This window comes from Anarhichas minor, unplaced genomic scaffold (genome assembly GCF_050575085.1).
Source record: "Anarhichas minor isolate MPS153535 unplaced genomic scaffold, ASM5057508v1 ptg000056l, whole genome shotgun sequence".
Taxonomy (NCBI): domain Eukaryota; kingdom Metazoa; phylum Chordata; class Actinopteri; order Perciformes; family Anarhichadidae; genus Anarhichas; species Anarhichas minor.
In genome coordinates this window covers 1,330,760-1,345,865 of record NW_027466502.1, presented here as the reverse complement: position 1 = coordinate 1,345,865, position 15,106 = coordinate 1,330,760, and the positions used below count along the sequence as shown (strand labels likewise).

At 44.8% G+C, this 15,106-nt stretch overlaps 1 protein-coding gene across 1 annotated transcript in view; it reads right to left on the bottom strand.

Annotated features, from left to right (window-relative positions):
* Positions 1-503: 503 nt before the first annotated feature.
* The window catches only part of plxnb3 (plexin B3), an 89,193-nt gene continuing 74,590 nt past the window's right edge, over positions 504-15,106 (bottom strand). Inside the window, exons 20-40 of the mRNA XM_076076335.1 lie at positions 14,342-14,504; positions 13,641-13,772; positions 13,113-13,217; positions 12,860-13,021; positions 10,730-10,878; positions 9,890-9,990; positions 8,939-9,156; positions 8,582-8,760; positions 7,895-7,961; positions 7,649-7,795; positions 7,245-7,325; positions 7,083-7,161; positions 6,899-7,002; positions 6,171-6,252; positions 5,817-5,983; positions 5,083-5,243; positions 4,862-5,009; positions 4,693-4,757; positions 4,323-4,398; positions 2,853-2,927; positions 504-2,740 (exon numbers count right to left, since the gene is read on the bottom strand). Coding sequence (XP_075932450.1) covers positions 2,636-2,740; positions 2,853-2,927; positions 4,323-4,398; positions 4,693-4,757; positions 4,862-5,009; positions 5,083-5,243; positions 5,817-5,983; positions 6,171-6,252; positions 6,899-7,002; positions 7,083-7,161; positions 7,245-7,325; positions 7,649-7,795; positions 7,895-7,961; positions 8,582-8,760; positions 8,939-9,156; positions 9,890-9,990; positions 10,730-10,878; positions 12,860-13,021; positions 13,113-13,217; positions 13,641-13,772; positions 14,342-14,504 — 2,566 coding nt within the window. The 3' untranslated portion in view covers positions 504-2,635. The remainder of the gene's footprint in view (positions 2,741-2,852; positions 2,928-4,322; positions 4,399-4,692; positions 4,758-4,861; positions 5,010-5,082; positions 5,244-5,816; positions 5,984-6,170; positions 6,253-6,898; positions 7,003-7,082; positions 7,162-7,244; positions 7,326-7,648; positions 7,796-7,894; positions 7,962-8,581; positions 8,761-8,938; positions 9,157-9,889; positions 9,991-10,729; positions 10,879-12,859; positions 13,022-13,112; positions 13,218-13,640; positions 13,773-14,341; positions 14,505-15,106) is intronic.

The window sequence follows — 15,106 nt, the reverse complement described above, 5'->3', positions numbered from 1 at the left end:
CCGTTATTGCCTGATGGGACCAGCATCAGTCAGAGTCCATTTACACTGAAGAACATACAGGTCTCAAAGGGGTCCCGTCAGGGGTCCAGCAGAGTCCAGGAAGTGTCCTGTCAAGAGTCCGGGAGAGTGCAGGAAGTGTCCTGTCAAGAGTCCAGGAGAGCCAGCAGAGTCCAGGAAGTGTCCTGTTTCGCAGAGCTGCATATGAAGCCTGTTTAAACTCTGCATCTTCACTTTGTGACACAAACAGCTGAAACAACAAAGTGTTGCAGAGAGGCTCCAAACCTCAGAGTCCTCGGCGACGTCATCAGTAACGTCATCACATCAATAAACTGGTTATTGATTGATTTACACAGTCAAACGTTAACACGGATAATATCTTCACATGTCGCCCAACTGTCTGTTCATAAAAAACAACCTTTGTCTTTTCTAAAAATGTTATTGCTTTCTATTACATCATAACATCTCAGGCTGGAGAGTCGGGGGGGGGGGGGGGGGGGGGGGATATCAGAGCTAATGGAACGTGAAGCAGCAGCTCACTAAAACACCCTACCTTTGTTTTCTGGTGTGTATTATGGGATGTTCAGCTTCACAATAATCAGTGCGAAACAAAGAGCTAGCTCGTCTGCACTGTTTCTAGCTAGCTCACACCGTAGCCGCTACAAACACTCGACAGTTAACCCTCGACTTTGGCTACAATCTCAACTCAATCTAGTGAAAGAGTTGTGATTGTGTTTGTCAAACTAGCTGGACACCCAGTCATACTCGGGCTGTCTGGGTATTTGTAGATGATTAAGTTGTTGTTTTCCCTCCCTGGTTCAATAAGAGTTACACATTTAAATGAGTTTATGTTCCCATCATGCACTGGGACACATGATCAACAAGGCGGCTGTAAGAACAGACAGACAGCGCCATCGAGCTGCATGAAGGCACAGCTGGAATAAATACGTATAAATAGGACTGATGGTATGTACATGTAATAAGTTAGTAAAGAGCAAACAAACAGAGGTTAAACATTTCAGATTGTTTCAGAAGGATTCTTATTTCGGTCCTGTTCGTGACTTTCATGGACAGGATATCTAGGCGCAGCCGGGGGGAGGAGAACGTCAGGTTCGGGGGTCTCGGGATCGCCTCTCTGCTGTTTGCAGATGATGTGGTCCTGTTAGCCTCCTCGGATCGTGACCTCCAGCATTCACTGGGGCGGTTTGCAGCCGAGTGTGAAGCGGCGGGGATGAGAGTTAGCACCTCCAAATCTGAGGCCATGGTGCTCTGCCGGAACCCGGTGGATTGCTCCCTCCAGGTGGGGACGGAGTGCCTACCTCAAGCGAAGGAGTTCAAGTATCTCGGGGTCTTGTTCACGAGTGAGGGTAAGATGGAGCGGGAGATCGACAGACGGATCGGCGCAGCTGCAGCAGTAAAGCAGGCGCTGCACCGGACCGTCTTGGTGAAGAGGGAGCTGAGCCGGAAGGCAAAGCTCTCAATTTACCACTCGGTCTACGTTCCTACCCTCACCTATGGTCACGAACTCTGGGTCGTGACCGAAAGGACAAGGTCGCGGCTACAAGCGGCCGAAATGAGCTTCCTCCGTAGGGTGGCCGGGCTCAGCCTTAGAGATAGGGTAAGGAGCTCGGTCATCAGGAGGGAGCTTGGAGTCGAGCCGCTACTCCTTCGCGTCGAAAGGAGTCAGCTGAGGTGGTTCGGGCATCTAATTAGGATGCCTCCTGGACGCCTCCCACTGGAGGTTTTCCAGGCACGTCCAACTGGGAAGAGACCCCGGGGAAGACCCAGAACACGCTGGAGGGATTACATCTCCCAGCTGGCCTGGGAACGCCTCGGATCCCCCAGAATGAGCTGGAACATGTTGCCGGTGAGAGGGAAGTCTGGGTCAGCCTGCTTGGCCTGTTGCCACCGCGACCCGACCCCGGATAAGCGGAGGAAAATGGATGGATGGATGGATTCTTATTTCTGTTTCTACTCTCAATGAGCTAAACAAGCATCACTGCTGTGTGCTGATTCACCACTATTAATGTAAAACCTGAATCCTGGCGAGTCAATGTGGACTCAACCTGGACCTGAGGAAGACTGAACCAGTGTGGGTCGGGTCCTGAGGGTGTCGGGTTTAAAAACACTCACAATCCTGCTGGTTTCAGTAGTAAGAGCTAAAAATACTGTCAATACAAAACATCAGCAGGCAAGTAATCAATACATGTGACCAGTATTAACTGTTGTAATTGTGCATTCTGACTCCACACAGACAGCCGGACCGCAGGGTACTCTGGGAAATGTAGTGCAAGGCAGCAGGTGATGATGAAACTCTCTGATTGGTTCGATTGTCGGGTCGGTCTAAAGCCGGGTTCAGGTTTAGTTTGAGTGAAGGACTCTAGAGAACCAGGATCTCCAGGCACACACACACACACACACACACACACACACACACACACACACACACACACACACACACACACACACACACACACACACACACACACACACACACACACACACACACACACACACACACACACACACACACACACACACACACACACACACACACACACACACAACAATGTTAACAGGAGAATGATTTCCAGACGTCCAACAGGAAGCTTGTCTTAGTGTCTTCAGGGTGACGGGGTCAGAGGTCAGTGACCTTGTTCTCCACCAGGGCGGCGACCTGCTGGAGCCGATAGGCCAACTGCATCTTCTGACCTGAAGTGTCCTCCTCCAGAGACATGATGATCTGACAGACAGGTGGATACAGAGACTTATTACTGTATAGTTATGTGATTATTGAAGTGTGTGTGTGTGTGTCTGTCTGTGTGTCTGTGTCTGAGAGTGTGTGTGTGTGTTACCTGGTCATAATATTTGTTGATGTACTTGTAGAGTTCATGAAGAGCAACAACACTGTTCATCTCTGAGGCAAAACTCTGCAGACAAGAACACAATATTGAGTTAATACTGTTCATACGTAAATACTAGTGCTGGGCAACGATTACAATGTTTAATCATGATTAATCTCATTGTTATGCGCAAAGTTCAATCATGAATTCAAAAGTAGTGTATTGTGCACTTTTATTTTAAAGTACTGCTATATGAACTAAAGGTCAATAACATTTGGTTTGTAAACGCTTTAAACACATCAGGTTGTTGTCAGCAGCAGTATTCTCTTTACACAGTAGCAGTTATAACACAGTTATAATGATTCTGATCATAGATATTCAGCCGGTGTTCATAACTTTATCTTCATGTGTGTAAGAGATGACATTTAAATATACTTCTTGAAAACTGCAAACCTATCTACGTCATGTTTTTATGTTTGTTAAATTCTCAATAGTGATACTAAATGATGCTTATTATACATATTACAAACAAAACACTTTAAAAACTCTAAAACAATCATTTAAATGAATCATTTATTTTTTGCTTTCTTTGGTATTGTGGTCAGACACATGTGCAACGCTGATTACCGTAATATGTGTGGTATTTGTTATAAATGTACGTTGGTACATAGAGGGTGATAAGAAGCTGTACATGGAGGGGCTTAGGACCCAGGGGAATGTAGGTGAAGCATGGAGCCTGTAGTCTGTACCGTGGCAGTAACCTGCATGAGGAAGTTATGCTAATAAAGAGTTGAGTTAAGAGCAGTTTGTTCTCTCGTGCTTATATGTTCATTTAAAAACACCACAATATGTGTTTTAATATTGTCACGATCCTGTAACGAGCCGATCAATCGTGTGTGTGTGTGTGTGTGAGACAGGAGGGACCGACGGTGATGGAGTGAAGGGGGGTTCCGGACCAGGCGTGTCACCATATATATATATATATATATATATATATATATATATATATATATATATATATATATATATATATATATATATATATATATATATATATATATATATATATATATATATATATATATATATATATATATATATATATATATATATATATATATATATATATATATATATATATATATATATATATATATATATATATATATATATATATATATATATATATATATATATATATATATATATATATATATATATATATATATATATATATATATATATATATATATATATATATATATATATATATATATATATATATATATATATATATATATATATATATATATATATATATATATATATATATATATATATATATATATATATATATATATATATATATATATATATATATATATATATATATATATATATATATATATATATATATATATATATATATATATATATATATATATATATACATAAAATCTGTATCTCAGTTTGTTTACTGACCCCAGACAGTTCAGTCAGAGTGGAGTTCATCTCCTGATAACAGCCTGACGCAGCGCTGTGGATATCACTGTAATACCTACAGACACACACACACACACACACACAGATACACACACACACACACGCACGCACGCACGCACAGACATAACACAGTTCATCACATTGGTGTAATGTATTCACAGAAACAATCATTATTTACATATGTACAGTGTTGGTAAAGCTTGTGTCTGACTGTAACTGTAACGTAGTGAGAGTGTTTCTAGGGTGAATGTAAAGCTGTAAGTAAAGTTACTACAGTGAGCCTGTTGTTTCTCATCACACATCATGGACTGTTTAACACAGAGGTAAATGCAACAGGAAGCTGTCTCACCTCTCTACCAGCTGTTTGTATCGGGGGATCTCTCTGGCGTACAGCAGCTTGTTGACAGGAGAATCCTGATTGGACAGAAAGTTACCATGTGGTCACATGACTGAACCACAGACCTTATCACAGTAAACAGACAGACAGACAGACAGACAGAGAGAGAGACAGGTCGTACCCGTCCCACTTTGTGCTCCGAGGTGGTGCAGGAGTCGATGAAGGTCTGAGCGATGACAGACAGGACGGCGTCGATGCTGTCGGTTACCTGAACGTCCAAAACAAACTGAGGGTTCTTCAGGATGTTCACCCAGAACCTGAGAGGGAGACTGCAGAGAGATAGACAGGTCAGAGCGACAGACAGGTCAGAGAGACAGACAGGTGTGCAGGTGTGCCTCTCACCTGTTGGTCTTCCAGATGTGGACGGTCTCTGGGTCGTCGATGCCGTGTTTCTCTGCCATGTCGTCCAGGAAGTCAAAGAAGAATCTGACGGCGATCGGAGGAGGACGCTTCGTACTGAGGATCGCCACGAAGACATCATCCACGAACTTCTGCAGGGTCCCCTACAAAGAGACAGACAGGTAGAGAGTCAGACAGGTAGAGAGACAGACAGGTAGAGAGACAGACAGGTAGAGAGACAGACAGGTAGAGAGTCAGACAGGTAGAGAGACATGCAGGTAGAGAGACAGACAGGTAGAGAGACAGACAGGTAGAGAGACATGCAGGTAGAGAGACAGACAGACAGGTAGAGAGACATGCAGGTAGAGAGACAGACAGACAGGTAGAGAGACATGCAGGTAGAGAGACAGACAGGTAGAGAGTCAGACAGGTAGAGAGACATGCAGGTAGAGAGACAGACAGACAGGTAGAGAGACAGACAGACAGGTAGAGAGACAGACAGGTAGAGAGACATGCAGGTAGAGAGACATGCAGGTAGAGAGTCAGACAGGTAGAGAGACAGACAGGTAGAGAGACATGCAGGTAGAGAGACAGACAGGTAGAGAGACATGCAGGTAGAGAGACACCGACAGGTAGAGATACACACAGACAGGTAGAGATACAGACAGGTAGAGAGACATGCAGGTAGAGAGACAGACAGGTAGAGAGACAGACAGGTAGACATACAGGTGTGTTACCTTCATGGACAGCAGGCGGGTCAGGTAGATCTCAGGTATGGCCTTGGCTCTCTCTCTCTCCCTCATGCTGCTCTTTCTGTGTTTTGGGATCTCTGGATCTTCACTGCTCTTCACCAGGTGCCACAGACGAAGCCCCTCCTCCTCATCGCCCTCCAGCATTGGAGTTTCTACACCAACCACACACAGGTTGTTCAGGTGTGTCTGCTTATAATGGTTTAGTCCAAATCTAAAAGTTTAACTTCAAACTGGTTCTTATATTTGACCCTTTATTTATTTAACTGACTGACTACATGTTGGAGCTCAGGTCTGGTTCTCTCTGTTCTTGATGTTCTGTGAGAAGAGTTGTGTTCTTACTTTCTCCAGTCTGGAAGACCTGGTTGACTCCACCTGAACTCTGAGAACGAGGAATCAGAGCGACTGTTGCTCCATCTGGAACCTGAGGAACGAGAGAGGAGATGATGGGTTGTAAATGGAGAGCATGAGGAGAACATGAGAAGAACATGAGGACAACATGAGGACAACATGAGGAGAACACGAGGAGAACACAAGAACATGAGGAGAACACGAGGACAACCTGAGGAGAACACGAGAACACAAGGACAACATAAGGAGAACATGAGGAGAACACGACGAAAACATAAGGAGAACATGAGGACAACACGAGGACAACCCAAGGAGAACACAAGGAGAACATGAGGAGAACACGAGGAGAACACGAGGACAACATAAGGAGAACATGAGGAGAACACGAGGACAATCTGAGGAGAACACAAGGAGAACACGAGGAGAACACGAGGACAACACGAGGACATGAGGACAACATGAGAACTTGAGGAGAACTTGAGAACATGAGGAGAACTTGAGGAGAACTTGAGGAGAACTTGAGAACATGAGGAGAACATGAGGAGAACTTGAGGAGAACTTGAGAACATGAGGAGAACTTGAGGAGAACTTGAGAACATGAGGAGAACTTGAGGAGAACTTGAGAACATGAGGAGAACTTGAAGAGAACATGAGAACATGAGGAGAACTTGAGGAGAACTTGAGGACGTGAAGCTGCCCTGTGATTGGTCCGTCGTTACCTTGTAGTGCTGCAGAGTGTTGACTCGTTTCCAGCGACCTTGAACCACTGCTGTGACGTCATCATCTGACAGGGTCAGGTGACCCGCTTGACCTGAACGCCACTCTGTCAATACAGGAACACAGGTCAGTATGAGCTGTCAATCAAACCCGACAGGTGAGACAGGTAGGTGTGTGTGTGCGTACCCAGGTCCAGACTATCTGCTGCTGGTCTCTGAGTGAACGGAGCTCCTCTGTAGACCTGATCCAGGATCTTATCCTTTACCTGCTCGCAGACAAACCGGTGAGCGTTAGACAGGTAAGAGACAGATAGACAGGTAGGTGAGAGGCAGAGAGACATGTGCCTACCTGTGTGATAGTGTCGGTGTCGAGCACTTTAACAGGACAAGGTTGAACCTCAACTCCATTCTTTACCAACACCATCAGAGTCTGAGGGAGAGAGACGGGTACAGAAAGTGAGACAGGTACGGCGAGAGAGAGAGAAAGGTACAGAAGTGAGACAGGTACGGCGAGAGAGAGAAAGGTACAGAAAGTGAGACAGGTACGGCGAGAGAGAGAGAAAGGTACAGAAGTGAGACAGGTACGGCGAGAGAGAGAAAGGTACAGAAGTGAGACAGGTACGGCGAGAGAAAGGTACAGAAGTGAGACAGGTACGAGAGAGAGAGAGAGATGGGTACAGAGAGAGAGACAGGTACAAGAGAGAGAGATAGAGAAGTGAGACAGGTGAGTAGAGAGAGTGAGACAGTCGTTACCATAGAGCAGTACTCGATGTCCTCTCTCAGCAGGTGGCTGTCGTTCAGCGTTCGTTTAGCTTTTCCTGTCACAGAGTCAACCGGACCTTTATCCACCTGGTACTTTATGGCTCTGTAGAGCATGAAGAGAGGCTCACCCGCCACCTCCTGACAGACAGACAGGTGAGGGGGAGACAGGTTAGTGTTAGAGAGAGAGAGAGAGAGAGAGACCGAGAGAGAGAGAGAGAGAGACAGATCAGCACTAACCTTGAGGAAGGAGTAGAGGCAGATCGACATCCAGTTGGTCAACATTTTCTCTACAACCGTCTCTGTCCTGAAACACAGACAGACAGACAGACTCATCAGTTACAGGTTAGAACAGCAGCTCCTTCCAGCTGACAGTCTGGAGACCCTAAAGGGGCCCAAGTGATCTGGATCCCGGGTGCTAGAACACAGAAGGACCCTGCCCTGATGGGATGTGGGTCCTCAGAGCCACCTGCTGAAGGTTCACAGTGCTCATCATGATGCTAACCCGAGAACTAAAGAGGAAGGCCTTTCAGCATGGACCAGCAAACATGAGGATCAGGATCAGGACTGCTGACCTGGACTGGTAATCTCGGGGTCTGGTGGAGAACGCAGGGTTAAGGACTCGGAGGAAGACTCTCTAGGTATCACCTGAGATGCTAAAGACTCTGGACATTGTAGGGTTCTCTGGTAGACCAGGGTGGTGGTTTTTAATCAATTACTAACTTATCAACTTGTTTATCCTCCCAGACTCCCAGAACTTTGGCTTCAGGAGAAGCGATGCGGATTCTGTGCTGGTCCACAGGTCCAGGACCAGCACAGAATCCACAGAAGGATTCTGTATCTGCGGCACGTTTCAAGTCATTAAACACGAATCACCTGTTTATAGTTGACACATCTCACAGATAAAGGTGAGTTTGTTTTACGTACCGGCGCAGCATGAGTTTGGGGTTCTTGGCGACGTACTGCTGAACCAGGTCCTGCAGCAGACTCTTCATCACCTCGGTGAAATACTCTAGTTTGTCGTGCAGGGCGATGGTGAGAAGACTGGCAACGTAACCCCGGTCTCTCTGAGAGAACCCCTGCTGGGCCTCCAGAGTGTGGATGAACTGAGAGACGGAGACAGAACACACCGTCAGCTGCCAGTCCAGCAGATTATCCCCCCCCCCCCCCCCCCCCGAAGACCAGGTTCCATCAGCTTCACATGACAGCGTCACATGGCACATGACAGCATCACATGACACATGACAGCATCACAGCGTCACATGACAGCATCACATGACCCACCCTGGTGAGGAAGAGTCTGTTGTTGAGCAGGTTGTTGAGCTGCTGGAGGCCCTGCTCCACAGTCTGCCTCCTGGACTCTGGCAGGTCCAGCTGGCGGCTCAGCGGCGCCACCTGCTGACCCGGGAAGAAGACTCTCTCTGCATACGTCCTGTAGTCCAGCAGGGGGAGTCCTGGTCCTCCTACGTCACTGCTCAGGTCCATCATCTCTGTCATCAGGTCTAAAAGCAGAAGAAGAAGAAGTTCACGCAGCTCTGTCAGAGTTAAATACTCTGAAAGGTCGTCGGTTCGACTCCTGCTGGACACAAACTCACCAGGACGGACTTTTAATGTGTGAGTGGGTCAAGAAAGTTCTTAGGTGGAATAAATAGATGGAAGATTGGCTAAATGGAAACGGCTGAAGCCACAGATGTCTTACAGATTCATGACTCTGGTCTTTAATAATCTGGCCTGCATGGAACCACCTAAAGGCCTCACACACCGGCTACAGGACCTCTTAGTGGACTTCTGGCTGCATTGGGTCCCTCAGATCAGTTTTTACCAAAAGAGCAGGGGGGACAGGGTCTGTGACACATAGGTTCCAGTTTGTCCAGAGGTTTCTCACAGGTCCAGGTGGTTTGATGAGATGTAACAAACTATTTTATCTCATTTAGGGAACCAGATTCAGGACAGACCAGGTCTGTGGAGAACAGGAAGCCCTTCCTGTTTTCATCTCTTTGGGTGGATTTTATATTCATGAAAAGAATAAACACTATGGATGATTTCATTTTAAAGTGGTTATATAAAGATAAAATGTGACCCTTAATATTAATATTCCTCAATGTTTCAGGTTTGACGAGTCAATAGTTACTAAATCCAGATTCCAGACCAGAGACAAGTCTCCAGAGACCTCCTGTTAGGACTTGATGCTGTATAAATACTTTGAGGTGAACTGAATTCAATGTGTTTGTGTACCGGTGAACTCTTTGCGACATTGATCTCCAACGTTGATCTCCAGAGTTTCCAACTGCAGCAAAACCTTTTTGTAGTCTCTGAGAGCCTGTTTACTCTTCCTCCTGCACACAAACACACAAACAAGTTAGTAATCAAGTCTTCCTCCTACACAGTAGTTCAGGACCCTTAATACCCTGCAGGGGCCCCAAGACCACATCGATGCACCTGGTGAAGATGTGGGGGGGCGAGTGAGATGCCTGGGCCCTGTTCCAAAACGGTATCTGGACATAGGGATCCCTGAGTCCAGACTGGTATCCGGACATAGGGATCCTTGAGGCCCACAACAACAGCCTGCTATACCGTCGGCACGGTTAACATCCTGTATTTCAGAGGCCTGAGGAACTTGTTTAGTCCCCTCAGGGTCCAAAACTGGCCCGAGTCCCGTCCCACTTCTGGATAAGACAACATGGGGAATCAAACCCTGACCACCTCCCTGATAGGGGAGTTTACCAGAACAGTGGAGAGCTGCAGCTAACCTTGTCGCAGGAGGGGCACCAAGAAACTGGAACCGATACCTCCTAGGTCATTGTTGAAACCACCCAGGCCTGTGGGATCAGGACCGAGGAGAGTGCTGGGGGGGGCCCCTCAGATCCCCCTGACTCCAGGTGGACTGGGGTTGTTAAGACCGGTGCCTTAACGCACCTGAACCTCACGAGCTGATCTACTCTGATCGACTTGTTCCTGAGAGTCTTCCTGCTCTCACAGTGGATCAATGGATCAGTGAATGCACGGGGTCTGGATCTATAAGTAGTAGTAGTGCGCCTTTAACTCCGACAGACAGACAGACAGACAGGTATCTACCTGTACATGAGGATGATAACCAGCACTGACAGGATGATGACAGCTGCTCCCACCCCCAAACCAATCTGAGCAGCCAATGGGACGACAGACAGAGAGTCACTATCGTACTGAACCAAACCCAGGTCCACCCGCAGGTTCCCCATGAACACCTGAGAGACAGACAGGCAGAGAGAGAGAGAGAGAGAGAGAGAGACATATATAAAAAACAATGAGAATAGAATTAATAATTATATTAATAATAATAACATTATTAACTAGAACATTTCGCAAGAAATGTTGACAGTTTATATATATATATATATGTATATATATACATATATTAATGCTGGGCAAGTTAACGCGTTATTATCGCGTTAACGCATTCATTTAATTAACGGCAACGACAATTATTTTATCGCGCGTTAACGCAGTTTTTTTATTTTTTATTAAGCGGACATTTTTAACACAAGAACCAGGCAGCGAGCGGTGAACAGCTGTTTGTGTGGCATCTCTCCCGTCTCTTCCTGTTTCCTTCCCCTGGGTCCTAAGTCCCTCCATGTACAGCTTCTTATCACCCTCTATGTACCAACGTACATTTATAACAAATACCACACATATTACGGTAATCAGAGTTGCATATGTGTCTGACCTAAATACCCCAAAAGGCAAAAAAGAAATGATTAATTTAAATGATTGTTTTTGAGTTTTTAAAGTGTTTTGTTTGTAATATGTATAATAAGCAAATCATTTAGTTATCACTACTGAGAATTTAACAAACAAAAAAAAAGGAAAGAAACATGACGTAGATAGGTTTGCAGTTTTCAAGAACATTCAAGGAGTTTTAACTGCTACTGTGTAAAGGGAATACTGCTTTTAAGAAGAACCTTAAAAAATGTTTGCAAAACAAATGTTATTGACCTTTTGTTCATATAGTAGTACTTTTAAAATAAAAGTGCACAATACACTACTTTTGAATTCATTATTGAACTTTGCCCATAACAATGAGATTAATCGAGATTAACATTTTTAATCGTTGCCCAGCACTAACATATATATATATATATGTGTACATGCCAATATAGTATATGTACCTTTAAACCTTTACAGTATATATATATATATATATATAATCCTGCTCAGCAGGGATTCTAGGCGACGGGAGCAGCAAAGGGAGGAACACCTGGTGACGTAAACAGGAAGTCCTTTGTAGCGTAGGCTGTCTCATTTCGGAGACCGCTCGGTCCCTATACCAAAACCATGAGTCCAATCAACAACATATGGATACCGTGAGAAAGATAAGACTGCCGAACGCGCTGATGTGTTTCTTATGTTTGTGGTGTTACAAATGTGAGCTCTAGAGCAATATACAAAACTGGTACCGTCTGCTTTCTTTGATAAATTAGTGGTGAGATTTAACATGGAGTCTAATGGAGCAGTTGGTTGGAGTTCATGTCGCTCTGCGGCTCTTTGAGACAAATGTCTAAGTCCGTTGGATTCCATAGACACTTTACTGCGACCAGCACAACATTTCCTTTAATTTTTACCAAAAATGTTGGATAAAGAGTAAAAATTGTGGGATTGGAAGCAATTTGTTTTTAAAAATCACAGAATACTTTTCATGCTCAGCTCCACTCTGACTGTGATGTCATCACTCTAGCGCTGAACATTTCGTGCAATACACACCCATTATAAAATCTGAAACGGACCCAAAATGTTCCTGAAACTTAATCTGTGACTTCATGAAAACTGTGCTAGCTACCAAAATGTCCCTTTGGCTTAATAAAGTGCAGCGTTTTGTCTACGTTTTAAACTTTGAATAATTTTTCTACGTTAAAGTACGGCTAGTCAATATGGGCCCAAAGTTACGTGTTTTTTAGCTCTCTTCACGCCAAAATCCCATTCAAGTCAATGGAGAAAGTTTGCTCCGTTTTCCACGATTTTCGGGAAAACCACTGGGCGAATCTCTGAGAAAAGTCATAGCATACCATTCCCGATCAGGCCGCATGTTTTTTCGCAGGTGTTGTTAACGCTGTGTGAGGAGAAGCGCGTCAAACTTTTGGCACGGAAGAAATAATAAACCCGCAGGATTACGTCAGTGTGCTTTTGCACAGTGCTACAAAGCCACAGTGAAAAAGAATAATACACTGTTACCTGGAGACTGGGTAGCTCGTTGCTGTCCTCTACACTCATTGGTTGGATCTCTGGAGGTTCACAGTACAGGTGAGTGTTGTCCAGAGTTTTCACGTCACACTCCTGATCTCCAAGTCGAGCCGTCACTTCCTGTCTGGAGATGGCTCTGGTCAGGTCCAGACCCTAGGGGTCGCCACGGAAACACAGAGCTCAGACATGTTTGATTTGTTATCGGAGAACCAAGGAGAACAAAGGAGAACAAAGAGAGTTTTACCTCCACAGCGATCACTCCTCCGGGTTTAAACCGATACGGGACATCTGGAGCTTCTCTGTTCAGAGGAAACAACTCTGGGTTCGGATAATACGTGAAGCTTTTACCCTGAGAGACAGACATGCAGAGAGACAGACAGGTTAACTGTGAAGGAGGAGAGACAGACAGAGAGAGAGAGAGAGAGAGAGAGAGAGAGAGAGAGAGAGAGAGAGACAGAGACAGAGACAGAGAGAGAGACATGCAGAGAGACAGACAGGTGTCTCCATCAGAACCTTCTTTTATTCTGAATCTCTGCATTTTATCAGCTTTTATTGTGAAAACGTTGATACTAACACGCTAACTATGAAGAAGGAGAGACAGAGAGAGACAGACAGGCTCTTTATGTCTCTGATCACAGATATTGATCTCCCCTGCAGACTCTGTGTATTACAGACCATAATATCATATCACCATGGAGACCGTTTTGTTCTCCACCGCCTCCAGATGTTCATCCTGACAGACAGACAGACAGGCAGAGAGACAGACAGGTACCTTGATGGTTTCATAGTGGACTCTGACGTTGTCCAGCTGGAACCAGACGCCCTTCACTTTGACCTCTGGGGTCACTTTGGGAGTCGGACAGGTCATCTGAGAGGAAGACAGGACTGAGCAGGGCTCTGACACCTGAGAGACAGACAGTTGGACAGGGAGAGACAGGAGAGACACACAGGTAGTGAGAGAGAGAGACAGAAGAGACATACATGTGAAAAGACAGACAGGTGGACAGGGAGAGAAAGACATGAGAGACAGACAGGTGAGGAGAGGGACAAACAGGTGGACAGGGAGAGACATGAGAGACACACAGGTGGACAGAGAGAGACATGAGAGACACACAGGTGAAGAGAGACAGACAGGAGAGACACACAGGTGGACAGGGAGAGACAGACAGGAGAGACAGACAAGTGAAGAGAGGTACAGACAGGAGAGACACAGGTGACAAGGAGAGGCTGACAGGAGAGACATAAAGGGAAAAGAGAGATACACATGAGAGACAAACAGGTGAAGAGAGAGACAGACAGGTTGAGAGAGACAAACAGATGGACAGAAGATACATGAGAGAGACAGACAGGGTAGACAGACAGGTGAAGAGACAGAGACGCAGGAGAGACAGACAGGTGCAGAGAGACAGACAGGAGAGACAGATATTAGTCAGGACATCCTGACCACTCTCCTCTCTGATTGGTTGATCTCACCGTTCTCATAGTGCTGTTGAAGACCAGCTGCTTGGCGGTGAGCAGAGCCAATCGTCTTCTCCGCTTCACCCTCTGGACCTCCAGAGGCTCCACCCACACCGATATGATTGGTTGATGCACAACGCCCAGGTTCTTGCCCGTCACCATGATGACACGCCCCCCTCTGAGGACAGGAAGTAATCACCTGATTAAAACTTATTGACTATTGATTATTAGTGATCAGGTTCTTAGATTATTGATTATTAGTGATCAGTTCTTAGATTATTGATTATTAGTGATCAGGTTCTTAGATTATTGATTATTAGTGATCAGGTTCTTATATGATTGATTATCAGTGATCAGGTTCTTAGATGATTGATTATTAGTGATCAGGTTCTTAGATAATTGATTATTAGTGATCAGTTCTTTGATAATTGATTATTAGTGATCAGGTTCTTGGATAATTGATTATTAGTGATCAGGTTCTTAGATGATTGATTATTAGTGATCAGGTTCTTAGATGATTGATTATTAGTGATCAGGTTCTTAGATGATTGATTATTAGTGATCAGGTTCTTATATGATTGTTTATTGGTGATCAGGTTCTTAGATGATTGATTATTGGTGATCAGGTTCTTAGATGATTGATTATTAGTGATCAGGTTCTTAGATGATTGATTATTAGTGATCAGGTTCTTAGATGATTGATTATTAGTGATCAGGTTATTATATGATTGATTATTGGTGATCAGGTTCTTAGATGATTGATTATTAGTGATCAGGTTC